The following is a 27867-nucleotide window of genomic DNA, read 5'->3' on the forward strand; positions in this document are numbered from 1 at the left end:
CATGGTGCAGTAGGTTAATCTTCCGCCTGCGGCGCCGACATCCCATATGGGTGCTGGTTCTAGTCCTGGCTCCTCCTCTTCCAATAGTTCTCTGCTGTGGTCTGGGAAAGCAGTAGAAGATGGCCCAAGTGCTTGGGCCCCTGCACCTGCATGGGAGACCGGGAAGAAGCACCTGGCTCCTGGCTTCGGATCTGTGCAGCTCCGGCTGTTGAGGCCATTTGGGGAGTGAACCAACAGAAGGAAGACCTTTCTCTCTGCCTCTCCCTCTCACTGTCTGTAACTCTATTTCTCAAATAAATAAATAAAATATTTTTTAAAAAAAGGAAGAAATTACTTATAGGGGGCCAATGCTGTGGCACAGTAGGTTAATCCTCCTCCTGTAGTGCCGGCATCCCTTATGGATGCCTGTTTGATTCCCGACTCCTCCTCTTCAGATCCAGCTCTCTGCTATGGCCTGGGAAAGCAGTGGAGGATGGCCCAACAGCTTGGGCCCCTCACCCTTGTGGGAGACCTAGAGGAAGCTTCAGGTCCTTCAGTGTGGCCCAGCTCCAGCAGTTGCAGCCATCTGGGGAGTGAGCCAGTGGATGGAAGACCTTTCTCTCTGTCTGTACCTCTCACTGTCTGTAACTCTACCTCTCAAATAAATAAAATCTTTTTAAAAATCCTCTTAAAAAAAGAAATCATTTATATATCTACCAAAAAAAGCTATTTGGGGTTTTATTTTATTTGATATTAACCCAACGTATACTGGAACTACTCAGGGGAGGTCTGGACTAAAGATTTTGTTAGAGTGTAACAAGAGGTAGAAGAGAACAGAGCTAAAAGAGACATCAACATTTATGTGGGAAATTACAACAAGAAAATTAATGACCTGAAAAGTGACTAGATAAAATAGTAGAAAACCAAGAAATTATGAATAGAAAGAAGCAATGGAAGAAACTGTTTCAGAGCTCTGAAGTTAGATCTACCGAGCAGCCATTCCTGGAGAATGGTTGTTGGATCCAGCATCATGAAGGCAAGTCACTGGTGTCCTTTATAAGATAAGTTTCTGGCAGCTTATTATAGTCGTATGCCAGATGCAGTGGGTTGAGTTATAAATAGGATGTAAAGAAATGGAAAGAGCAGGTACAGAAAACACTTTTAGAAAGCCTGAATCTGAACTGACGAAAACCATAGCTGGAGTGGGAATTGAAGTCCAGGGGTGACTGAAATGATTGATTCAGTATAAAATCTTAAGCTTACTTGCATGTTGATGGGAAACTATTAGTGGAAATAGAGGTAATACAGAGTATGGGCGACAGAGGAATACTAGATTGAGGTCTCAGGAAATCAAACCATCTATAGAGCACATTCCCTTGGAAAAGAATAAAAGATCTAGAACAGATATGGTAGAGAAATTTGGGCCAGAGTTGTGGTATAATGGGTAAAGCTGCTGCCTGCGACATGGGCATTCCATATGGGTGCTGATTTGAGTCCCAGCTGCTCCACTTCTGATGCAGCTCCCTGATAATGGTCTGGAAAAGCAGCCAAAGGTGGTGCAAGTGTCATCCACGTGGGAGACCTGGATGAAGCTCGTGGCTCCTGGCTTTGGCCTGGCCCAGCCGAGACCATTAAACCAGCGGATAGAAGATCTCTTCATGTCTCTCCCTCCCTCTCCCTGTAACTCTACCTTTCAAATAAATAAATATTTAAAAGGAAGAAAGAGAGGTGATAGAGAATTGATCACAAATAGTATAAAAGCAGGATAAAAACAAAGAAGTGGTTTGATTCTCCAAAAATAGCAAACATTTTCCCTGTGAAGGAAGAAAATTTGTAGGTCATTCCCTAGGTGGTAGGAGATAAGGGGAAAGCAATGAAAATGTTGGAGACCTCAAAAAGAGTACATAACTACTCTGAAAAGAGTATATCCTCTGTTGTGAAAGGAAATTTTAACTAAAATTTGTGCAGATATTTTGCAAGTTAAACATGTTTATTGTGTTTAAAAAAGAATGTCAGATTGTCTCATTTTTAAAAAGCAGCACATGTTCATTTAAAAATTTTAAGTAAGACAAACATGATGAAGAAGCTTAAAAAATTACCCAAGTTGGCATTGTGGCACAGTGGGTTAAGCTGTGACTTGCAACACCAGCATCCCATATTAAACAGCCAACTTCTCTACTTCTGATCCAGTTTCCTGCTAATGTGCCTGGGAAAGCAGCAGAAGATGGCCCAAGTGCTTGGGCCCCTTGCTGCCCTTGTGGGAGAGCTGTTGTAAGATCGCTCTCTCTCTCACTCATTCATTTACTCTGTCTTTCAAATAAATAAGTATGTTTTCAAAAATAACTAAATAATTACTCAGTAGGTTGTTGCCCAGAAATTAATTTCATTGGTGTTTGGTTTATGTCATGAAGAGAGAGATTCAATTTTAAATAGATGTGCTCATATAGTGAATGGACTATTTTAAGTAGAATACTAAATTTTATTTTGAGTTTCATAATGAAACTACTGAACTTTAGGTATGTTTTTACAAAAGAGATGTTCCTAAATTATCTTGTAGAGTTCAGAAAAAAGATCATAAAAACACTAAAAAGTTGTAGAGAATATTTTTAATAATGTGTTTCTATTTTTAATGGAAGATTTATTTATTTGAGAGGTGGTTATAGACCGTGAGGGAGAAACAGAAAGAAAGGTCTTCCTTTTGCTGGTTCACTCCCCAAATGACTGCAACGGCTGGAGTTGGGCCAATCCGAAGCCAGGAGCCAGGAACCAGGAGCTTCTTCTGGGTCTCCCACATGAGTGTAGGAGCCCAAGGGCTTGGGCTATTTTCCACTGGTTTCCTAGGCCATAACAGAGAGTTGGATCAGAAGAGGAGCATTTAGGACAAGAACTGGCACCCATATGGGATGCCAACGCTGCAGGCGGAGGCTTATCCTGCTATGGGACGGCGCTGGCCCCAACTTTTTTATCTTTAATAGCATGTGTAGTTCCCTTAGGTGATTAAATGAGTGCATTACTTCATCTCTCCCAATCTTCCTTTTTATTACTTTTTCATAGTTTATATGTTCCAGTTTACTAACATAATTCCTGAAGTTGTTTAATCTTAAGTTATATGGAGAGTATATAAAGTGCACAGTGTATTCACCATTGACCTTTATTCCTGACGAGGAAGAACTGCTTGGCTGGATACAAATTCTTAACTTTTCTTTGAGAGCCAGAGAGACAAGACACACACGCAAAGCCAAAGAGTGCTCATTTGAGCTCCCATCTACTGGTTTACTTCCATCTGCTGGTTTTCTCCCAAAATCCACACATCATCCAGATCTTCCACATGGGTGGCAGGAGCACAATTATGTGAGCCCTCAACACTGCCACCCAGGGTCTGCTTTAGCAGGAAGCTGGAGTAAGGGGCCAGAGGTAGTTATTGAACCTAGGTACTCTGATATAGCTAGGCTAAATTCTCACCCCTGTATATAAAATTTTTGAGTCACATTTTCTTTTCTTAGAACTCTGAAGACCTTCCACGGTCATTAGGCATAGAATCACCTAGGAGATTTCTGAAAGGCTTTTCTGTGACTTGATTTTAATACTTATATGAATGTAGTAATCTTCATTCATTCTTGGTGTTTTGTATAGTACTGAAGATTCTATATCAACCTGCAGTTGTTTAAGTTTAAGTTTTTTTATTTATTTGCTTGACAGAGTTGCCCAGGGAGAGAGAGAGAGGTAGAAAGAAAGAGAGGTCTTCCATCCACTGGTTCACTCTCGAATTGGCAGCAATGGCCGGAGCTGCGCTGATCTGAAGCCAGGAACAAGGAGCTTTTTCTGGTCTCTCACTCGGGTGCAGAGGCCCAAGGACTTGGGCCATCTTCCACTGCTTTCCCAGGCCATAGCAGAGAGCTGGATCAGGATTGGAGCAGCTAAGACTCCACCCGGCGCCCATATGGGATGCTGGCACTGCAGGCACTGGCTTTACCCACTACGGCACAGCTCTGGCCCCTCAATTTTTGTTTTGATGTTTATTTATGGCAGCTTATTTGAAATATGAAACTTTGAAAGTGTCTCTGACTTCTAAAATAGGCCCCCTTCTTGATTGATAGGATACCTTGTAAGGACTGTGAAGTCTTAGGGTGTTTTATGTTTTCCCTTATGTAGCTGGTCTACTTACAGAATATAGAGAGGAATATTCTCAAAAAAACGGAAGAATTTAGAAGTGCTGTCAAATCGTTAAGTCAACAACAGGAGTCACTGTGTACTTACTCCTCATGTAGGATCTCTGTCCTTAATGTGTTATTCAATGTGAATTAATGCTATAACTAGTACTGAAACAGTATTTTACACTTTATATTCTGTGTGGGTGCAAACTAATGAAATGTTTACTTAATATATACTAAATCAATCTTCTGTATAAAAAGATAATTGAAAATGAATCTTGATGTGAATGGAATGGGAGGGGGAGCAGGAGATGGGAGGGTTATGGGTGGGAGGGAAGTTATGGGGGGGGGGAAGCCATTGTAATCCATAAACTGTACTTTGGAAATTTATATTTACTAAATAAAAGTATTAAAAAAGTGCTAAAATTTGGCTATTTTGTATTATTGAGTCACAGGAAATAAGATCGGTCCATGTTTACATCCTTGAGTCATAGAACCTTCATCTCTGATGTACGCAAGAAATGATACAGAAAAAGAAGTATTAAAGTATTTCTCAAAGAACCTCTTTTTAGCCAAAGACAATGATCAATTACTTATATTTGCCAGTCTTCACCTCTACAGAGTCCTACACAATTGAGTATCTCTTTATTCTTGAAACATTTTCTCACTCCCATAAAAGAGCATACTGCTAATTTTCTCCTGGCTGGACTTTCTGCTTATTCTCAGTCTCTTTTGCCAAATTTTTCTCCCTCATTAGGCATCTGAATGTTGGTGAGCTGTCTTGTCATCCAGACTCATTAACTTTAAACACATCTGATAGTTCTCAATTTTATGTCTCTAATCATGACCTTACATCCTACATCTAGTCCAGCTCTAAATTATATTCCCAGTATAAACACTTCTTGTCTTCTCTATACTCTTACTCCAGGTTACTGCTCACCTGGTCATCACTACACTCACCTGACTTTCTGAAGTCACTCTTGTTCCCTCCCTTAGTTTCTTCTGGGTCTCCCATGTGGGTGCAGGGGCCCAAGCACTTGGGCCATTCTCTACTGCTTTCCAGGGCCATTAACAGGGAACTGAATTGGAAGTGGAGCAGCTGGGACTCAAACCGGCACTCATATGGAATTCTGGCAGCATTGCAGGTAGTGACTTTACCCACTATGCCACAGCACCAGTCCTGAATCTGTTATTTTTAAAGTAGTTCAAGTAGCCTCTTTAAGTCATAAATTATGCTGTATCACCCTATTTCTCCTTTATTTAAAAGTCTCCAGGGGCTGGTGCTGTGTGTAGCGGGTAAAGTGGCAGCCTATAGTGCTGGCATCCGATATGGCTTCTGGTTCAAGTCCCGGCTGCTCCACTTCTGATCCAGCTCTCTACTGTGGCCTGGGAAAGTAGTGGAAGATGGCCCAAGTCCTTGGGTCCCTGCACCCTTCGGGGAGACCCGGAAGAAGCTCCTGGCTCCTGGCTTCGGATCGGCACAGCTCCACCTGTTGTGGCCTATTGGGGAGTGAACCAGTAGATAGAAGACCTCTCTCTTTCGCTCTGCCTCCTCTCTCTGTGTAACTCTGACTTTCAAGTAAATAAATGAATCTTTTAAAAAATAGTCTCCAGTCAGTGGCTTCCCATCCAGGTAGAATAAAATCAAAAGTCCCATGGTTTATGAGCGTATATGAACTACCTCTCCATCTTAAACCTGCCATATTTACCATCCTCTACTGTAGTCATTATGCTGACCTTATTTCTGTTTCTGAAACACTTCAAGCTTGTTCCCATGTTAGAGCTTTTATACTTCGTAGAAGCTTCTTCCATCAGATCTTTACATTCCTGCTTCCATCTAGCCAATCTGGCCTCAGCTCAAATGTCATCTCCTCAGAAAAGCCCCCTGTTCTGTCAGTGGAATACAGCACAACAGCACCCACCTCTCCAGCACACAAGGAGATGCAGATTTAAACAAATCATCTCACTTCTCCCCACAGTGAAAATGGTTGGTCAATCTTTTCAGACATTCTCCTGCTAGAAGTAATTTTACCAAAAAATGGAATCCAAATTTAATCCTTATACATAGTAACTTACATTTTGGCTACATTAATTTAAACAAGAAGCTGGTACTCATAGGTAGAAAATTATAAAAATTAAAACTACAATCTTATTAAATTTTGAACTCTAAATTTTGTACCCTGAGGCTGGGTCTTCTCTTAGGAGCCAGCATTGTGGCATAGTAGGTAAAGCCACCACCTTCGATGCTGGCATTCCATATGAGCACCGGTTTGAGTCCCAGCTGTTCCACTTCTGATCCAGCTCTCTGCTAATGTGCCTGGGAGAGCAGCAGGAGATGGTCCAAGTGCCTGGGTCCCTGCCACCCTTGTGGGAGAGTCAGATGAAGTTCATGGCTCCTGGCTTTGTCCTAGACCAGCACTGGCTGTTGCAGCCATCTGGGGAATGAACCAGCAGATGGAAGATTCTCTCTATAACTCTTTCAAAATAAATAATGTTTTTAAAATAAAAAAATAGATTTATAATTAGACATTAAAGACTACACTGAATCAAACTGAAACTCTCTGTTTCACATGGCCCAAAGGATTGAAAAAAACTTGTAATAGGCGGCTGGTGCTGTGACTTTAAGCTAAGCCTCTGCCTGCTGCACTTACAGGTGTTGATTCATGTCCCTATTGCTCCTCTTCTGATCTAGCCCTCTGCTATAGTCTAGGAAAACAGTAGAAGATGGCCCAAGTGCTTGGGCCCCTGTACCCATTGGGAAGACCCAGAAAAAGCCCCTGGCTCCCGGCTTGGGTCTGCCCAGCTCTGGCCATTGCGGCCATTTGGAGAGTGAACCAGTGTGTGGAAGACTTTTCTCTCTGTAGCTCCCTCTCTCTGTCTATAACTCTACCTCTCTAATAAATTAAAAAAAAAAAAAGCCCACTAAGTTATTCAGCATAATGTACTGTAATCTGTGTCTTTTGAATTTACACACACATTAGAGCTAGACACTGTTTTAGTTAGTTCAATCAAATTGAAATAAATCTTTTTTGCCATGGAGCAGGATAAAATTGTGCTAGTGAAATAGTAATAATTCCATGGCCAGCAGGGGCTGCTGCTGGTGGTGGTGGGAGGCAAATCTGTACTCTCTCTGAGTTTTGTTTGTTTGTTTTTTTAAAGATTTATTTATTAATTTGAAAGTCAGAGTTACACAGAGGAAGAAGGAGAGGCAGAGAGAGAGAGAGGTCTTCCATCCACTGGTTCACTCCCCAGTTGATCGAAACAGTTGGAGTTGTGCCATTGCGAAGCCAGAAGCCAGGAGCTTCTCCCAGGTCTCCCACGCGGGTGCAGGTGCCCAAGGCCTAGGACAATCTTCCACTGCTTTCCCAGGCCATAACAGAGAGCTGGATTGGAAGTGGAGGAACTGGGGACTTGAATCGGCGCCCATATGGGATGTTGGCACTGCAGGTGCTGCTTTACCTGCTACACCACGGCACTGGCCCGTTTTTTTTTTTTTTTTTTTTTAAGATTTATTAATTTACTTGAAAGTCAGAGTTACACACAGAGAGAAGGAGAGGCAGAGAGAGAGAGAGAGAGCTTCTGTGCTGGTTCACTCCCTAGTTAGCCATATACGATGCTGGCAATGTAGGCGGTGGCTTTACCCACTACGCCACAACGCCAGCCCCCACTTTGATTTAAAAAAAAAAAATACTTGGGCAATACTTATTTTCAAAAATAAATTTAGATTCTTCCCATAGTAAGTTACACTACACAATATAAATTACGTAAAACTAAGCTTGAAGGGCAAGTAAACAACAGTGTCATCCAGAGTATGTATGAGTCTGTGTTTTATTAAGTTTTTCCCTTGGGACTTGGAGGGGTGGGGGTAGGGGGATGTTAACAGTAGCAATGATACAGCCATAAAACTCCTCTTTCTTAGACTACATCTTGGCAGAATCTAGGCAAAATGCAATCTAGAAAATAATTGTAAGGTTGTAAGATAGGGAGGTGATTTCCTCTTCCTTTATTCCAGGTTTTGTCTTTGGATTAGCTCAGATAATCAGAGTGCTTTGTTTTCTTTGCTTCTAGAAGAATTAAGAGTTACTAGGTTCTTTGTTATTCCCTGAGTTTATCTGACAGTTTTTTGTTTGTTTGTTTGTTTGATAGGCAGAGTGGACAGTGAGAGAGAGAGAGACAGAGAGAAAGGTCTTCCTTTTACAGTTGGTTCACCCTCCAATGGCCACCACGGCTGGCGCGCTGCGGCCGGCGCACACGCTGATCCGATGGCAGGAGCCAGGTACTTCTCCTGGTCTCCCATGGGGTGCAGGGCCCAAGCACTTGGGCCATCCTCCACTGCCTTCTTGGGCCACAGCAGAGAGCTGGCCTGGAAGAGGGGCAACCGGGACAGAATCCGGCGCCCCGACCGGGACTAGAACCCGGTGTGCTGGTGCCGCAAGGCAGAGGATTAGCCTAGTGAGCCTCGGCGCCGGCCTTATCTGACAGTTTTAATGAAGAGATTGCCATTTAAGAACTGCTGATACATTTACTGTAAGGATGTTGTTGATGAGATTACTTTGCTTCCTATGGAAAGAAAATACATAGGATATTTTTCAATCTGAGTGTCAAAGAAAGCTAGCTACTTCCATAAGTGAGGTTTTGTTTTGTTTGTGTGTGTGTGTGTTTTTTTTTTTTTTTTTGGACAGGCAGAGTTGACAGTGAGAGAGAGAGACAGAGAGAAAGGTCTTCCTTTTGCCGTTGGTTCACCCTCCAATGGCCGCCGCACCACACTGATCCAAAGGCAGGAGCCAGGTACTTATCCTGGTCTCCCATGGGGTGCAGAGCCCAAGGACTTGGGCCATCCTCCACTGCACTCCCAGGCCACAGCAGAGAGCTGGTCTGGAAGAGGGGCAACCGGGACAGAATCTGGCGCCTCAGGCCGGCGCCGCGGCTCACTAGGCTAATCCTCCGCCTAGCGGCGCCGGCACACCGGGTTCTAGTCCCAGTCGGGGCGCCGGATTCTGTCCCGGTTGCCCCTCTTCCAGGCCAGCTCTCTGCTGTGGCCAGGGAGTGCAGTGGAGGATGGCCCAGGTGCTTGGGCCCTGCACCCCATGGGAGACCAGGAAAAGCACCTGGCTCCTGGCTCCTGCCATCGGATCAGCGCGGCGCGCCGGCCGCGGCGGCCATTGGAGGGTGAACCAATGGCAAAGGAAGACCTTTCTCTCTGTCTCTCTCTCTCACTGTCCACTCTGCCTGTCAAAAAAAAAAAAAAAAAAAAAAAAAGAATCTGGCGCCCCGACCGGGATTAGAACCCGGTGTGCCGGCGCCACAAGGCGGAGGATTAGCCTATTGAGCCACGGCGCTGGCCGTTGTATTGTTTTGATATGAAGAAATTATCTTCACTTTCCTATTTTATTGTGCCATTTGTGCAAGATGCATGGAATCATAACAAAAAGTAAACAATGTCATTTCTCCAGGGGTACTTCTTTCATATTTTCATAAGATTCAAAAAAATTTACCTAGGGTCTGGCGTTGTGACATGGCAGGTTAAGCCCACCAGAGGTCCTGTATCAGAGCACCCATTTGAATTCCTGTTGCTCTGCTTCTTATCCAACTTCCTGGTAATGCGCCTGGGAAGGCAGTCTTGGGGCCCCTGTCATCCATGTGAGAGACCAGCATGGAGTTCCTGGCTCTTGGCTCCAGCCTGTCCTGGCTGTTGCTGTTGTGGGCATTTTGGGAGTGAACCAGGGGATGGAAGATCTTGCCCTGCCCTCAGGCTCTCCCTCTTTCTGTCACTTCACCTTTAAATGAATCTTTTGAAAAACTAAAAACCATTATCTAGAGGTTGGCATTTAGCTTAGAAGTTAAGATGCTGTTTAAGACATCCCTGGCTGCAGCTCCTGACTCCGGCTTCCTGCCTATGAACACCCTGGGAGACCGCAGTTGTAACTCAAGTGATTGAGTTCCTGTCACTGCCTACCTGGGAGACCTGTATTGAGTTCCTGCTTTCCAGCTTTGTCTGGGCCACCCAGAGCTGTTGCTAGCATTTAAGGAGGGAACTGGTGGGTGGGAGCTCTGTCTCTTTGGCTCTCAGGAAATAAATAAATGCTTCTTAAAATATTTACTGATATTACTGTCATTTATTAGTAAAAGATATTATTTATTGATAATTTTTTCATATAAATTTGATGTTATAGCATGTTATGCCAAAATACTTAAATATTATTTATATTTTAATTGCAATCATATACTTATGTTTGTTATTATTACTGAGAAATCTTCACTAAGATATAAACTTACTTTTTAATTCTGGAAAATTATATTTAAAAACTTCCTTGTATGCTGTAACAAGAATGTCTTCTTTTGTAGCTAAGAATGAGCTGTATTCACTATTTCTCTTATCAGACTCAAGCAAACTGTCTCGTGATTTCTATACCTCTATCTAAAACAATTGATGTTTTATGTTTGAAAACATCTCATTTGGGAATTATAATCTAATTAGTAATTTTGATGGAATTAATTTGTTTGTAAATGTGTTTATTGTTTTGCAGGCATGTCATTGCTTTCTGCTTATAATATTTCTTAGGATTTGTTCATTTTTTTTGTGATACTCTTCTTTATCTGGTAATTTGAGTAAATCCCAGTTGAATTATGTTGCCACATTATGTCTTCAAAAGGGCATGAAGTCAGTACACATGCTTCAGTAATATCTGGTTGTTTTACCCTTATGTTTCCAGTTGGCAATTTGAAATTATGGCTTCAACTGCACTTTAAATATGTGATAATAGCATGTGTTTCTAATAAGGGCCAGCACCATTTTGTTCAGATAGTGTGAATGGTTGTCACTCATATATGACAAATGCACCTTCATCTGCTTCTTTGATAGCCCCCTAAAAACCATACCCTCAAATCAGGCCGATGAAATTAGCTGCTGTGTAAATTGTGTGTCTGAGTGGTTCATTATCTAATCACCGTCAGAACCACAGTGATAAAGTAGATTGAAGCAGGGAAGAGGTCTGCCAGATGATTTCAGGCTCCCCCCCCAAATCTGGTTTCCCTTGGAAACCCTAATAATGCAGTTTAGAACTTCAGGCTTTCATGCCTGGCATTCTCTATCTTTTAATGTACCAAACTTGGAAATGCCAGTAGTTCTGGAATATAATTTACTTCCTGTAAAGACCCTAATTGTATTTGTTTCAATCAATTTTTGAAATGTTGAGGCTCTTGAAGTACTGTTTTCTTGCTAGTACCTTAAGTATTACTAAATGAGAAAAAAGATACCATGTCCTACTTGTGTAGAATTCATAATAATTTATTCATTATAGCTATTTGTTAACCTTCTAGGAATTTTTCATCCTACTCACTCTAATCATAATGGCCCTCTGTATTATTTGTTTATTGAATTGCTTCCCTTTAATTCATTTTAGGTGCTTTTGAAGATGATGATATCACGCATGTTGAAGGAAGTGTAGATCCTATTCGAGATATAGAAATAATACATGAAGAGCTTCAGCTTAAAGATGAGGAAATGATTGGGCCCATTATAGATAAACTAGAAAAGGTGGCTGTGAGAGGAGGCGATAAAAAACTAAAACCTGAATATGTAAGTAAAAATTTATAGCTTCTTTAAATTCTGAAGAGTTGGTTTTTCTTGACTAAATTTATTCAAAATAAAACATATTAAATATTTAATATTATTATGGAAATTTAGATTCCAAAGGTTATTTCTGTTAAATTTTTCAGAAACATCTTCTTTTTTGGAGGGAGGGGCAAACGAGGGTCAAATTGATAGGCTACTTAAGGTGTCTTTAGCAGCCATAATTAGCAGTAATATTGATTGTTTCTTTGGCTGCTATAGATCTTTGTGTTTAAGTGTTAAGGAAGTATGGTTTTGTGATGAAAAAATGGATTTGGAGGAATTACTGAATATATGAATTCATTGATTTGAAGCAGTTTACACAAAGAATTGTTATTTCATCAGGGTTGACTGTTAAATCACTCTTTAGACAATTTTAATATTTATGGAATGGAAACCTACATTATTCTTAATATTCAGATGTGTTTTCTATCACATTATTAGTGGATATTAGTAAGATTATAATAAATGTTTTAAAATCAATTTTGAAACTCTTAGGTTAAGTATGACTGAATTGTCTTTTACATTAAAAAGTGATGCCTTAACTACATTTTCTCATTAACATCTTCTAGAAGTTGTACTCAATTTTTGTGCATCTTTGTCATAGGAGGGATTTTTTTTAAAAAATTTAGGTATTTTTAATTTGTGTGTTAAATCCTCTCATTTTGAGAAACTGTTGCTTTTCGTTTCCTTGTTTACTTATTTAAAATTAGCTTATTGTGGCCGGCGCCTGTGGCACCGGCACACCGGGTTCTAGTCCCGGTCAGGGCTCCAGATTCTGTCCCGGTTGCCCCTCTTCCAGGCCAGCTCTCTGCTGTGGCCCGGGAGTGCAGTGGAGGATGGTCCAAGTGCTTGGGCCCTGCACCCCATGGGAGACCAGGAGAAGCACCTGGCTCCTGCCTTTGGATCAGCGCGGTGCGCCGGCCATGGCAGCCATTGGAGGGTGAACCAACGGCAAGGGAAGACCTTTCTCTCTGTCTCTCCCTCTCACTGTCCACTCTGCCTGTCAAAAAAAAAAAAAAAAAAAAAAAAATTTAGCTTATTGTGTTTACTTGAGAGCCAGAGAGAGAGAAATACAGAGCTCCATTCCCTGGTTTACTCCCCCAGTTCCCACAGCTGGTTGGAACTCTCAAGAGTCTTCCACATAGGTGGCAGGAACCCAGTTACACTGCCTGCTTGAGCAGGAAGCTGGAGTGTGGAATCTGAACAGACATTAACCTAGGTACTCCAAAGTGAGACTTGGATATGTCATAACAGACATCTTAATCCATGTCTTAAGCGCTAGCCTAAATGCCTACTCCTCCCTTTCATTTTTAATAAATTTGGAAAGCTCTGTAGGATTAAGGAAGACATCAATTACAGAATTAACCTCTAAATTTAGGCACACTAAATTAATTAATCAATGAGTTATGATCAAAAGTGCCTGGACTTGGTTATGCTTCTGATTTCCTTGATGGTCTGGAGCAGACCCGGGTTAACTGACTTCTCTTAACATTGTGGTTATTTCTTATTCAAGTAGAAGAGAGAACGGGAGACAGATTTGTCTGAGGAAATTACACAGGTTTAGGATGAACAAAGAACATTCCTTTTGGAAAAGGGGAAAAGAAAATGTCAGATTTGCCCGTAAACAACATGGTTGGATTAGAATAAATCTTTATACTGTCACCCCTTTGTTCATTAAAATTTTCTGACATCCATAGATTTTTCAGAAACATTAACTGACTTAAGAGATAAATTTCTCAATCTTGCTTTTACTCGAATACGAGAAAGAGACTTCAGGCTCTTCTGAAATTCTTGGGCCACCATGTCGTTGCTTTTTCTCTCAAAGAAAACCACAATAGTGTGTTACTACTCCTTGTAACAACATTTTCTTCTCATTTCTAACTACTTTTCCTAAAATTCCTGTACAAGACTTGTAAACATAGCTTGGACTTGTTGTATTTACAGAAAAAAATCCAAACACCTTTTCCCCATTCATTTTTCCCTTTACCATAAAAGCTCTTCTGACTAATTGGAAAACATTGTAACCTAATTTCACCCATTTTCAAAAACTATGATTATTCTACTATTTCTTTCTTCATATTAGATTCAGATGCTTCGTAACAGATTATAAATCAGGGTTTCTGAAACCCTTTGTCATTATTACCACCCCAAAGGAAAAAAATAAAACTGAATTTAGATGTATTTAATTCCTACTTAGTGAAATTAAAAACTAATGAGTAAGATTTTTTCAGGAAGGGTTGAGCTTTCAAGGACTGCAAACTATTTTAAGTACTAAGACTCCCACCCTCAGGGTAGATGTTACCCTTCGAGAATGCATGCTATATGTTATCTTGTGGCAATACCAATATTTAGGATAAAATTGATGGCTTTTTAGAATTTTAAAAAAGTTATTTTGGTTATCAGTAACTCAGTTTGAGAGTTAACTTTCGTAATGTTGAATATTTCAATGAAAAAACAAATTTCTGTATTTTTATTGAAGTTAGGCAGTTTTGGACAGTTTTAAAATATGTTAGATATCTTATTTAAACCACACAACACTATTATCTCCGTGTTACAAGTGAGGAGACCCAAATTTTAAGTGTTCATTCTAATTTTTCAAGATTTTATACTTAAATATATATAAATTTTATGAACTAGGTTTCCTTGGCTACAGGACCAGTATGTTTTTTCTCTCTCTTTTTTAAGACATTTTCTTTTTAAATTATAAAATTTGACATGCAAAATATACATTTATCTCATGTGTAGTTTACACATAGTTGTAAGGCAAACAGTAGTAAAACCTTCTTGCATATCAAGAAGTAAAACATTATAGCCCCCCCAAATTTCCCCAGCAATTAATAGTTGTAACTTTCTCCATCTTCCTACAATGAACAGTATTCTGACTTCTATAGTAACAATGTTGCCTTTTTAATATTACTGGTGTGCATACTACCTCAAAAATATGTAAACATTTTGCTTGATTTTGAACTTGATACAGATGGTATCATACTGTATATATTTGTGTGCACATTTTTCACTCATTCTGTACAATTCATTTATATTATGTTTCTATTCTTTCATTTTTCTTGCTGTAAAATATTTCATTGAAAGGATATACAGCATTTCAAAACATGTATTTTTACTGCTCATTAACATTTGAATTTCCCCCCATGTTTTTAGTAATTATGAACAGTACTGCTGTGAATATTCTTTTATATTCCAGTACACACAAGAGTAGTCTAAGATGACCACCTAGAGGTCAGAGTATCTTCAGCTATGTTAGAAATACTGTTTGCCTCATGTGTGGTAGTTTATCTTGTTATAAATACTTGGTACAACCAGAATTGTTTTTTTCATTTTTGCAACTAGGTTTTAGTTTGTAATTCCCTAACCATTTAAGGTTGAATATCGCTTTGTGATTTCTCTTGTGAAGTTGAAGAGCCCATTCTAATTCTTTTGCACATTATTCTATTGGGTTAATGTCTTTTTGTTGTTAATTTGTGAAGTTAGCTTATATATTCTGGATACTTAATCCTTTGTTATAAATACATTGCAAGCATCTTCTACTCTGTTGCTTTTCTTCTTTGCTCTTTTTTGTGGAATCTTTTGATGAACAAGTCTTAATTTTAAGGTTAATGTTTTCTGTGTCTTAAGGAATCTTTCCTACCTTAAAGTCATCAAGATAATTTCCCATCTTCTCAAAAAAGCTTTATTGTTTTACCTTTTACAGTTAAGTCATAACCCACTTGGAACTGGTTGTTAACAGTGTTGAGGTAGGCATCCAAGTTTATTTATAGTCCCCATATGGAAAGCCTGTTGTTTCAGCACCGTTTATTAGAAACTCTGTCCTTTTCCTACTCTGAGAAAATATCACCCCTAACATAAGTGGAGGAGCTGTGGTATCTTAGATCTCTCTGAAGGACTGACTGAGGACCCTGGGATAAAAGTGGCCTGAAGCAGTGGTGGAGTCCCAACCCTGCTGGGAGGGTAGATGAGGGGTTGATCATCCACAATCTTTGCCTGCAGATCTCTTCCCCATGTCATTTCTATACTTGCCTCATCCCTGATTATCCCCAGACTCTAGTGTAGATCAGGGATACTTTAGGTGTGGTCCTTAGACTAGCAGCATTCCTATCACCTTGGAGCATGTAAGAAATGCAAGCAATACATCTATCAATTCAGAATCTCAAAATACGTTTAGTAAGCTTTCCAAGTAAAACTAAAGCTTACGGGTCACTGCTGTAGAGCAGCCAGACCCCACTGAGGGTATAAGTGGTTTAGGTCTTCTTACCCCCAGCCCCTTCTTGGTCTGTCTCATTATCTTATTGGGTCTTTGGTACTATATTTCTGTACTTAGACCCTTTTTTTAAAAAAAAAAATTATTTGAGAGGCAGAGTTGTAGACAGAGAGAGGTCTTCTATCAGCTGGTTCACTCCCCAAATAGCCACAACGGCCAGAGAGCTGTGCCAAACCAAAGCCTGGAGCCAGGAGCATCTTCCAGCTCTCCCACTGTGTGCAGGGGCCCAACCACTTGGGCTGTCTTCCACTGCTTTCCCAGGCCATTAGCAGGGAGCTGGATCAGAAGAGGAGTATCTGAGACTTGAACTGGCGCCAATGTGGATGCCAGTGCTGCAGGTGGAGGCTTAATCTACTAAGTCTCAGCACCAGTCCCTATACCTGTTTTTGTATTGTTGTTTTCTTTAGAGAAGAGAGTTAATGCAGTATCACTCAGTCATTGCTAAAAGTAGAGATCTTCTAGGTATAATTTTACCAACACTTGCTTAATATCATTATAAGACTACTATATGACAATTGATGGGGGTAGGAACCAGTGTGTAAGTACCACAAAAGACAAAGAAATGCACTCATAAATTTGCTTAGAAAGGGAAGGAGATGTGAGAGTGAGTGTTTACTCCCTATACCTCTGAAACTTGGTTTTTTTTTTCTTTGCAGTATATTATTTTTATATTGAAATATTTTTGCTTAGGGAAACAGTCTAAGGAAATTATTACTTTTAATTGGCCTCTAAAAAGAGTTAGAAGCTATATACATTGTCCTTACCTATTTCTGACTGGTATCATTAGGTTTGTGCTAGAGAAAGAGTTCTGGAATTTCTTATTAAATTTGGAGGAAATTATGGGGTAGGAGTGTGAAGCTGGATGGGACACAGACATAGGCTCTCTGATCAATTCTCAAAGAAGTTGTAAGCTTTAGGAGCCATTCTGTCTTCACTAACTTAGAACATAGAGAAGCAGGATAATTTGTAAGTAAAGATGAAGAAACTCCTTAAGAGTTTTCCCAAGACAGCCCTCTTGAGTGGCAAAGCCAGTGAGCACACATAAGACTCATTACCTTTTCATCTAGACCAGATATCTTAGGGTGGCTTTCCTTAGGAGCAGACCTTAGGGCAAGGATTGGAGTGCAGAGAGTCTCTTTGGGAGCTATTTCATGGAACCGAGATTGGGAAAGGAAAGAAACTAAACAAAGTATGTGAACGAAGAGGTTATCACATTGGCCACTGGAGCCCTCTGGGAAACAGTGTAGAAAGTGGCCTGTAGTTTTCTACTGGAAGGATGAAGAGGCTGGCATAATTATCAGCCATTTCCCTCAGCTATTGGTTATGGGCTACTCCCAGGAGAGTTTTAATCTTCTGCCTAATGTCTGTTTGGCCTGAGCACAGCACTTAAACCGAGTTATAGGTGTTTATTTAAGAAGCCATCAGCATGTACTGGGCCAGCATGTACTGGGCAGATGGACAGTCTCCACTCTACATTTCTTTACCCAATATACACACACACACATATATACATACATATATTTTAAGAAATTGGTCTATTTATTTGAAAGAGTTACAGAGAGGGAGAGACGCACACACAGAGATTATCCATCTCCAGATGGCTTCAGTGGCCAGCACCTGGCCAGGCCAATGCCAGGAGCCAAAGCCACGAGCTAGCAGCTTTTTCCAGGTCTCCCACATGGATAGCAGGGGTCCAAGCACTTGGGCCATCTGCTGCTGCTTTTCCCAGTCCACTAGCAGGGAGCTGGATTGGAAGCAGAGCAGCTGAGACACGAACCAGAACCCTTTTGGGATGTCAGTGTAGTTTTACCTGCTGTGTCACAATACCAGCCCCCTGCCCTAATCATTCTACTTATTTATGATTGGCTCTTTTGGGTCATAGCTTTAATTTTGTGATGTTTTGTATTTTTACTTGTTTCTGATTTATCTTTACTTTTCTCAATAGAAGAGAGTATCTAGGGGTAGACATTGGCACAGTGGTTAAGATGTCATTTAGGGGGCCGGAGCTGTGGCATAGCAGGTTAAGCTACCACCTGCAGTGCCAGCATCCCATATGGGTTCTGGTTCATGTCTCAGCTGCTGCACTTCTGATCCAGCTCTCTGCTATGGCCTGGGAAAGCAATAGAAGATGGCCTGAGTCCTTGGGCCCCTGCACTCATGTGGGAGACCCGGAAGAAGATCCTGGCTCCTGTCTCCTGGCTTTGGATCAACACAGCTCCAGCCATTGTGGCCAATTGGGGAGTGAACCAGTGGATGGAAGACCACTCTCTCTCTGCTTCTCCTCCTCTTTCTATGTAACTCTGACTTTCAAATACATAAAATAAATCTTTTTTAAAAAAGAGATGTCATTTAGGACACCAAATGTGGAGTCCAAGTCCCAGCTCCACTTCCAGTTTTAGCTACCTGCTAATGCATGTGTGGGGAACCTTTTTTCTGCCAAGCACCATTGAATATTTATAATATCAATCATGGAGCATACAATATTATCAACTTAAAAATTAGCCCACTATAGATTTATTGAATTTTGATTCCTGCTTGTAGGGCCGGACCAAATGATTTTTCCTGCTTTATATGGCCTGTAGGCACATATTCCCCATCCCTGCCTAACTCGTACCCTGGGAAACAGCAGTAACTCAGATCCTAGGATCTCTGCCTCCTATGTGGAATACTCAGATTGAATTCCTGGTTCCTGGCATTGGCCTGGTTCAGCCCTGATTGTTCTAGGCATTTTGGGTAGTGAACCAGTGAATGGAATATCTCTTTGTCTCTTTCAAATAATTAAAAATAACTTTTTGTGTGATTTACGAATATCTTTTTTTTTTAAGATTTATTTATTTATTTGAAAGGCAGAGCTACAGAGAGCCTGAGAGAGAGAATGAGAAAGAGAGAGAGAGAGAGAGAGGTTTTCCATCTGCTGGTTCACTACCCAAATGGCCGCAATGGTGAGAGCTGGGCTGATCCAAAGCCAGGAGCTTCCTCCCGGTCACCCATGCAGATGCAGGGGACCAAGGATTTGGGCCATCTTACACTGCTTTTCCAGGCCACATCAGAGAGCTGGATCAGAAGTGGAGCATCCAGGATTCAGACAGACACCCATATAGGATGCTGGCACTGCAGGCGGATGGCTTTACCCACTACGCCACAGCGCCTGCCTATGTAGATAAAATTCTTTTTTTTTTTTTCCCCCAGCTGTTGGAACTGGGGGAGTAAACCAGGGAATGGAGCTCTGTATTTCTCTCTCTCTGGCTCTCAAGTAAACACAATAAGCTAAATTTTTTTTTTTTTTTTTTTTTTTTTTTGACAGGCAGAGTGGACAGTGAGAGAGAGAGACAGAGAGAAAGGTCTTCCCTTGCCGTTGGTTCACCCTCCAATGGCTGCCACGGCCGGCGCACCGCGCTGATCCGAAGGCAGGAGCCAGGTACTTCTCCTGGTCTCCCATGGGGTGCAGGGCCCAAGCACTTGGACCATCCTCCACTGCACTCCCGGGCCACAGCAGAGAGCTGGCCTGGAAGAGGGGCAACTGGGACAGAATCCGGCACCCCGACCGGAACTAGAACCCGGTGTGCCGGCACTGCAAGGCGGAGGATTAGCCTAGTGAGCCGTAGCGCCGGCTAATGTAGATAAAATTCTAAGAACATAATGATATTCCCTTCCTCTCTGCTCCTCTCTCCCTCCCATCCTCCTTCCTTCTACCTTTCTCTCTTTTGTTTTAATTGTTGAGATAACACATTTTAGATCTATATTACAGTAAAAAGGCTTAATACTTCACCAAATAAGAAGTTTATATGACTGTGATGATATCAAGTAATTATTGTAGTGGAGTTTGTGTTAAAAAATGCTTCCTTATGGCCAGTGCTGTGGCATAGCAGGTAAAGGTGCCGCCTGCAGTGCTAGGATCCCATATGGATGCCGGTTTGAGTCCTGGCTGCTCCGCTTCTGATCCAGCTCTGTGCTATGGCCTGGGAAAGCAGTAAAAGATGGCCCAAGTCCTTGGGCCCCTGCCCCGACATGGGAGATCTGGAAGAAGCTCCTGGCTTTTGGCTTCAGCTCTGGTTGTTGCAGCCAATTGAGGAGTGAACCAGCAGACGGAAGACCTCTCTCTCTCTCTTTGCCTCTCCTCTCTTTGTGCAACTCTGACTTTCAAATAAACAAATAAATCTGTTTAAAAAAACCACTTCCTTACATTCTCTAATGAATGTTGTAATTATATAAAAATGGGATGGTTATAAAGGAGAGAGTTACTTGAAAGTTATGAGAAAGATAATAACTCATTTTGTTCACTAGGTATTTACCTGATAATTAGAATGGCTTCATCTTAACTAATTCCCAAATGAAGTCACTTTCTGAGGATCAGGGTTTAGGACTTCAGTGTATCTTTCGGAAGAACACAATTTATAGTTAATTTTCGATCTGTTTAGGTTTATACATTCCATTTGGGAAGGCAAACTTTGGAAAATGAAGTTAGAAAGCTTTTGTGAACAATCTATTTGTACTGACCAATTATATGGGAAGCATCATACTTATAAAATATTCATAGAACTAATATTTACCTAATTAAATAAAGAAGGCCATCAGAAATTGTAATGAATGAGTCTTACTGTTTTTAAATATCTAAGTAAATAAAGGTAGGGAGATGGAGTTATGAATACCTATTCCTTAAATTTTTTTTACTTTATTTTTATTGCTTTCATATAATAGATTTAGGGAACTTGAACTCCAACTTTAAAAGTACTTAAAATAGAACAGCTCATTTAAAAGAATATTAAGCAAGGATGTAATTAGAAATTGACAAACTTCATTATTTGAATCCACATAAGACACATATCCCAAAGCTAGGAAAAGGGTTGTGTGTGTGTGTGTGTGTGTATATACTTTTTTTTTTTTTTTTTTTGACAGGCAGAGTGGACAGTGAGAGAGAGAGAGAAAAGTCTTCCTTTACTGTTGGTTCACCCTCCAAAGGCTGCTGCGGCTGGCGCACTGCGCTGATCCGAACCCAGGAGCCAGGTGCTTCTCCTGGTCTCCCATGCGGGTGCAGGGCCCAGGAACTTGGGCCATCCTCCACTGCACTCCCGGGCCACAGCAGAGAGCTGGCCTGGAAGAGGGGCAACCGGGACAGAATCTGGCGTCCTGACTGGGACAAGAACCCGGGGTACTGGCGCCGCAGGATGAGGATTAGCCTATTGAGCCGTGGTGCCGGCCGGGTTGTACATTTTCAACATGCAAATGCCAAGTTGCTTAATTTGATGTGGCAACGTCACTGTAAGAGTGAAGCTACGGTAGGTAGAACTACTTCATGGGTCTAGGAGAAATGATTGTTGTAATTATTATTTTTTTTGTTTTTGTTTTGTTTTGTTTTTGACAGGCAGAGTTAGACAGTGAGAGAGAGAGAGAGACAAAGAGAAAGGTCTTCCTTTTTCCATTGGTTCACCCCCCAAGTGGCTGCTACGGCCGGTGCATTGCGGCTGGCTTGCTGCGCCGATCCAAAGCCAGGAGCCAGGTCCTTCTCCTGGTCTCCTGTGCATGTGTAGGGCCCAAGGACCTGGGCCATCCTCCACTGCACTCCCGGGCCACAGCAGAGAGCTGGACTGGAAGAGGAGCAACCGGGACAGAATCTGGCACCCCGACTGGGACTAGAACCTGGGGTGCCGGCACTGCAGGCGGAGGATTAGCCTAGTGAGCCTCAGCACCGGCCATGATTGTTGTAATTATTATTATAAGTATTAATGAGGGATGTTGACAGTGATGCAGCGGTGGGAAGGCTTGTGGTAAAGCTTGTCCTTTTTCTTGAACTGGGATGAGAAGAATGAGAATGTGAGTGTAATTAACCAGAATTAATCTAATGGCCATCTTAACACTGTACATTCTGCTTTCTTAGTTTATAGCTGATATTTAAGCAAATAATTATTTTTCTTTTAATGTTTTAGGAAAAAATTTTGATCTCTGATTTGGTAGTACAATATTTGAACAAACTGGTCAAAAGTGCTAGAGGAGGCAGTGTGGGTTAAGCCACGGCCTGCAATGCTAGCATCCCATATGGGTGCTGGTTTGAGTCCTGGCTGCTTTGCTTCTGATCCAGCTGCCTGCTAATGTGCCTGGGAAGGCAACAGAGTTGGCGCAGGTGCTTGGGCCCCTGTACCCACGTGGCAGACTTGGAAGATGCTCCTGGCTCCTAGCTTCTGCCTAGTCCAGTCCTAGCTGTAGCTGCCATTTTGGGAACGAACCAGCAATGGAAGATCTCTTTCTCCTTTCTCTCTGTAACTGTGCCTTTCAAATAAATAAAATAAACCTTAAAAAAAAATGCTAGGGATGAAAAACTTCAGAGTCATTTAACTAAACTCAGAAGTTTTGCATTTTTAAATTGGAGTCTTTGCTGCAAGGAACAGAAATTTAATTTAGGCTATTTTAAGAAATGGAGTTTCATTTATTTTTTAAGATATAAAGCAGCAAAGGAAATAGAAGTCCAAAAATACAGAGCAGAATTGAATTATAAATCAACCCAAGACAGCAATGGATAGTTCAGCATGCCTGTGCTGCTTCCCTCCAGCGCTCCGCCATTCATGTCTTTCAGATCTACTTTTTTTGCTTCACTAGAGTTCTTGCTTTTCTTTCTGTTGTTACTAAAATTCATCTTCTGTTTTATACATTTTATTTTTTACTCTTGATTTCTGCTTCTTCATAATTTCTACTTACAGTTATTTTACTTATCACTTTATATAGTTTACTATCTCATGCTGTTAACTTAAGTCTGCAGTTCTGTTCTCTAAGGTATTTCCTAATTCAGATTTCTGAGAGGAAGCACCAGTTGTCTCATTTAATTCCCATTTTGGTAGCGGTTTTTTTTTTTGTGCAAAACTGTTTCAAAGGTCAAGTGCCTAGCAGTTCTGCTCAGAAGACTGTGTCCTAAGTTGGATTGTATTCTAAGCAGAAGCTGTGGGCTGAGTTTCATTTGTTTGGGAAAGGACTGCGAATAGAGCCATGTTTGGGTAATGTCTGTGTAATATGGTGTTGAGACTTAGCACCTCAAAGGTCTTTGGTGCCATTGTTTAGTTGAGGACTGCAATTAGGAAGGACAAAGCTGTTTAAGACTTCCGGAATAACACGGAGGAATGTGTTGTGTTTGAAGCAAGAGTCAAGAGTGTTAGACTAGAGACCAAACTACTTTAAACTCATCAATTTATAAAAGCCCCAGAGGGAAAAGAATAAACTCATATAAAAACATATAAATAGGAATATTTTCCTTGACATTTCCACCTGTCTGCTTTCTTCTTCTGTATAGGCAACCAAACACAGATGGAAAATTAAAAAGAGGACAGGTTAATAACTTCATAAATTTAGCTCACCTCTGTGCTGTTTACAGAGATAGGTATCTTGAGGTGGGTTTTGGCATAGCAGTTAGGACATTGGTTGGGACACCTCACCCTGTATTGAAATGCCTGGGTTTGAGTTCCAGCTCTGTACACCCGATTCTAGCTTCCTGTTAGTGCATACCTTGGAAACGGGGTGATGACTCAAGTCAATGGATCCTTACCACTTACTCGCAAGATTTGCATTGAGTTCCTAACCCGCTGCTTTGAGCTGACCCAGCTCTGGGCATTTGGGGAGTGAACCAGCAGATGGAAGCTGGTTCTCTGTCTCTCTGCTTTCCAAATAAATTAATAAATTATTTAAAAACACACACCTTAAATATTAGAATACAGAAAATGTGAAAATAAAAAATAGAGAAATACATTCTGTGCAAGCCCTAACAAAGACAGCTAAAAAATTGACATGGTATGCTGATATCAAAGTAGACTTGAAAGGAGCTAATAGTGGCATTTCATAATGCTAATTTTTCCCAATGTATCATCTTAGCCATTTAAAAATTTTTATTTATTTGTATTGTTATTTGAAAGGTGGAAGGAGGGAAGGTGAGAGAGAGAGAGAGATTTGGTTTCCACCCACTAGTTTCCTCCCCAAATGCTCATGGGAGACCAGGAGAAGCACCAGGCTCCTGGCTTCGGATCGGCACAGTGCACAGGCCGTGGCGGCCATTTGAGGGGTGAACCAACGGAAGGAAGACCTTTCTCTCTCACTGTCTAACTCTGCCTCTCAAAAAAAAAAAAAGAAAGAAATTGACAAACTGATTCTAAATTTTACATGGAAAGACAAAAGCCAAAAAATAGGTAAGAAGGCCTCAAAGAATAAAAAAAAAAAGTTGGCACAGTAATCACATATCAGGCTTAATTAAAGCTGTGGTTAAGACAGTCAAGGGGGGCTAGTGCTGTGGCGTAGCGGATAAAGCTTCCTCCTGCAATGCTGGCATCCCATATGGGCACCGGTTCGAGTCTTGGCTGCTCCACTTCTGATCCAGCTCTCTGCTATGGCCTGGGAAAGCAGTAGAAGATGACCCAAGTCCTTGGGCCCCTGCAACCATGTGGGAAACCCAGAGGAAGCTCCTGGCTACTGGCTTAGGATCAGCACAGCTCCAGCTGTTGCGGCCATTTGGGGAGTCAACCAGTGTTGGAAGATTCTCTCTCTCTCTCTCTGCCTCTCCTTCTCTCTCTGTGTAACTCTGACTTTCAAATAAATAAATAAATCTTTAAAAAAAAAAAAAGACAGTCAAGGATAGATAGCAAGTCTAGCCATTGGAACAGAATGAATACACAGACACAAATTTATAAGAATACTTCAAAAAGTTCAGAGAGGTGGACCTTCAGCACTGTGGTCAAAGCCACTGCTTGGGATGCTTGCATACTGTATCAGAGTGCCTGAACTCACTATTCATTCCAACCCCTGCTAATGCACACCCTCGGAAGGCAACAATGACTGAAGCACTTGGGCCCCTGCCACAAATCTGGAGACCCAGATGGAGTTTTGGGCTCCTGGCTGTTGTGGGTATTTGTTTCTCTGACTTTCTAATTAAAAAAAAATCAAATACAATTGAAAGAAATTTAATATAAAACAAAAGTTAACTTTAAAATATTTATGAAAAACTAGTTTTTCTTAAAAAAAAAAGATTATTTATTTGAGAGATAGAGTTACAGACAGAGGGAGAGACAGACAGAAGAGTCTTCCATTCTCTGGTTTGCTCACCAAATGGCTATAACAGCTGGAGCTGAGCCAATCCAAAGCCAGGAACTAGGACCTTCTTCCAGGTCTCCCACGTGGGTGTAGGGGCCTAAGCACTTGAACATCTTCTACTGCTTTCCCAGGCTATAGCAGAGAGCTGGATCAGAAGAACAGCCAGGAATCAAACTGGCGCCCATATGGGACACTGGCATCACAGGCGAAGGTTTAGCCCACTTCACCACAGTGCTGGCCCCCAAAAAACATTCTTCCCTGCGACGGTTTACTTATTTATTTATTTATTTGAAAGGAAGAGTTATAGAGAGCAGAGAGAGAGCGCGAGAGAGAAAAATCTTCCATACACTGGTTCACTCCCCAGATGGCCACAACAACTGGAGCTGCACCGATCTGAAGCCAGGAGCTTTTTCTGGATCTCACATGTGGGTACAGGGGCCCAAACACTTGGTCCGTCTTCCCATGCCTTCCCAGGCCATAGCAGAGAGCTTGATGGGAAATGGAGCAGGCAGGACTTAAACCGGCACCCACGAGGGATGCCAGCACTGCAGGCAGCAGCTACAGCATTGAACCCGAAAAACTAGTTTTTTATAATGCACATTTTCCACAGTTTTTTTTTTTGAAGTCTCTTGTATGCATGAATTTCAAAAAACATTTTTGTGCCCAAATAGTTTTAATTCTATTTTCCATGAACTTTTTGAAGTCTCCTTGTATAATTTGAGAAGTGATAAAGGTGGTCCTGTAGCATAATGGAAAAAGGAGTGCTTTTTTCAGGAAATGATGTTGGGTAAATGGGTGTCCTTATGGGGAAGAAAATACATGGAAATGTAAAGATCTGAGAATATTTTAGGTGTACAGTACAGACCAGCCCCAGCCCCAGCCGTTGCAGCCATTTGGGGAGTGAACCAGCTGGTAGAAGATCTCTCTGTCTCTCCTTTCTCTCTAATTGCCATTCAAATAAATAAATAAATAAGTCTTTTAAAAAGTGTATAAACAGCTTGGGTATTTCTCGGCGGTAGAATGATTAAATTGTGAAATGCTCCTGCAGTGAAATAGTATACAGCAGAGAAAACATACTAGTACTACATGTAATGATATGGCTGAATTTCACAGTGTTGAGAAAACAGAGCCAATTATAAAATCCCCGTTGTATGTTTCCATTTCTGTAAATTTCAATAACAGAATAATTTATGGTACAAAACCAGGATAATGATTTACTTTTTTAGAGTAGTGGAACATTGCAGCTGCGTGCTACTAATAGTCTGTGTGTTGATTGAAGTGGTAATTGCAGATTTATGTTCATTCTGTGATGATTCACTGAGCTCATGTATGGTATACTAAGTGTATGTTAAACTTTGGTATATCCCCTTCTTCAGTTTAGCCTACAGATGACTGATTATCTTCTGCCATACCTACTCTGTTTCTAGTTAAAATTTATTTTTTCTACTTTAATTATGATTTCCTTAAAATGAACAAACAACTTTTATTTTAGCAACTCTCTTGACATCCGTTTTTTTCTGACCTCACTCTGTTCTTCATATCCTTATGCTCTTGTTTCATAGATGCTGTATCTTTTTGCATTCTACCAAGTAACTCAAGGGTTTTTTTTTCCTTGATAATTTCCAAAAATGTATTCTTCCTTTATGACTCCTTAATTAACACTTTTATTATAATCGACTTTTAGAGGCAGGTATTGTGGTGCAGTGGTTAAGACACTGCTTGGGACTCCTGCTTCTCATATCAGAGTGGGTTCAGCTCCCTGATCCACTTCCAATCTAGCTTCCTATTAATGTGCACCTGGGGAGGCAGCAAGTAATGACTCAGATACTTGGATTCCTGCCACATATGTGAGAGATCCAGATGGATTTTCTGTGTCTTGGATTTGGCCTGGCTCAGCTATTGAAGGCATCTGAGGAATGAACCAGTGAATGTTAAATCTTGCTCTCTTTTTCTTCATGTGTGTGGGTGTGTGTGTGTGTGTCTGTTGCTCTGCCTTTCAAATAAATAAATAAAGCATTTAAATCAGAATTTAATTGGTCTGCCCTGCCCCCTTCCTTGGAAATAGAGAAATCTATTCAGACTTACTTCCAGAGATCACAGGAACAGTTACTTTCTTTTCTTTAGTAATTGCCATAGAAATCAGTATCCATTCTGGTTGCCATTTTATAGCAGTTAGGGTCCAGGAGCCTTATTGTGTTGTGATGTTCTTCTCACTACCTGCTTCAGTGGATCATGTAACAGAAAAATCACCACTGTCCACATAATTGTACCCAGGTTATTGCTGGAATTAACCTATTATCTTAATTCTTAGGGGATAGCTCCCTCTCTACCTCTCCTGCATCTACACACAAAATCATGTATACCATTGCTGCTAGCTGTCTTAATTCTGTCCTTTCCTGCCTTTTCTCTCCTGGGAGTTTCAGTGACTGAACTATGTAGAAAGCTGGTGTTAGTACTCTGACCTCCACAAACAATAGCATTCATAGAGCAACAAATGCTTCATAATGGGATTCAGACAGATTCTGAATACCAAGTCAGACTATACCGTTGAGATCTAATGTATGAGAGAAAGCATAGTTTAGTTTTCTCATTTTGGGGCATTAAAAAGGAATAATTGGAACAATTGGAGGAAATTGCCATAGTGAACTTCTACAAAATTATTTTGAGCTAGAAGCCACGTCCTAATTTTTTTGGTCTCAATGCATTATTGGCTGTATTAAAGCTACCTAACCAACATAAGTCAGCTCATGGGGTATCGGTATCAGATATTAGGTTGGTGGATTTGC

The 27867-nt window shown here is 41.0% G+C and overlaps 1 protein-coding gene across 4 annotated transcripts in view; it reads left to right on the forward strand.

Moving 5' to 3' along the window:
• The window catches only part of OLA1 (Obg like ATPase 1), a 184608-nt gene that overhangs the window by 100941 nt on the left and 55800 nt on the right, over positions 1-27867 (forward strand). For all 4 annotated transcript variants that reach the window (XM_089328138.1, XM_002712295.6, XM_089328136.1 and 1 more), the window contains exon 5: positions 11534-11709. In XM_089328138.1, the coding sequence (XP_089184264.1) occupies positions 11635-11709 (75 nt within the window). In that variant the 5' untranslated portion in view covers positions 11534-11634. The remainder of the gene's footprint in view (positions 1-11533; positions 11710-27867) is intronic.

The sequence above is a fragment of the Oryctolagus cuniculus genome, chromosome 3, assembly GCF_051225735.1.
Source record: "Oryctolagus cuniculus isolate XC-2025 breed Fujian yellow rabbit chromosome 3, ASM5122573v1, whole genome shotgun sequence".
Classification (NCBI taxonomy): Eukaryota; Metazoa; Chordata; class Mammalia; order Lagomorpha; family Leporidae; genus Oryctolagus; species Oryctolagus cuniculus.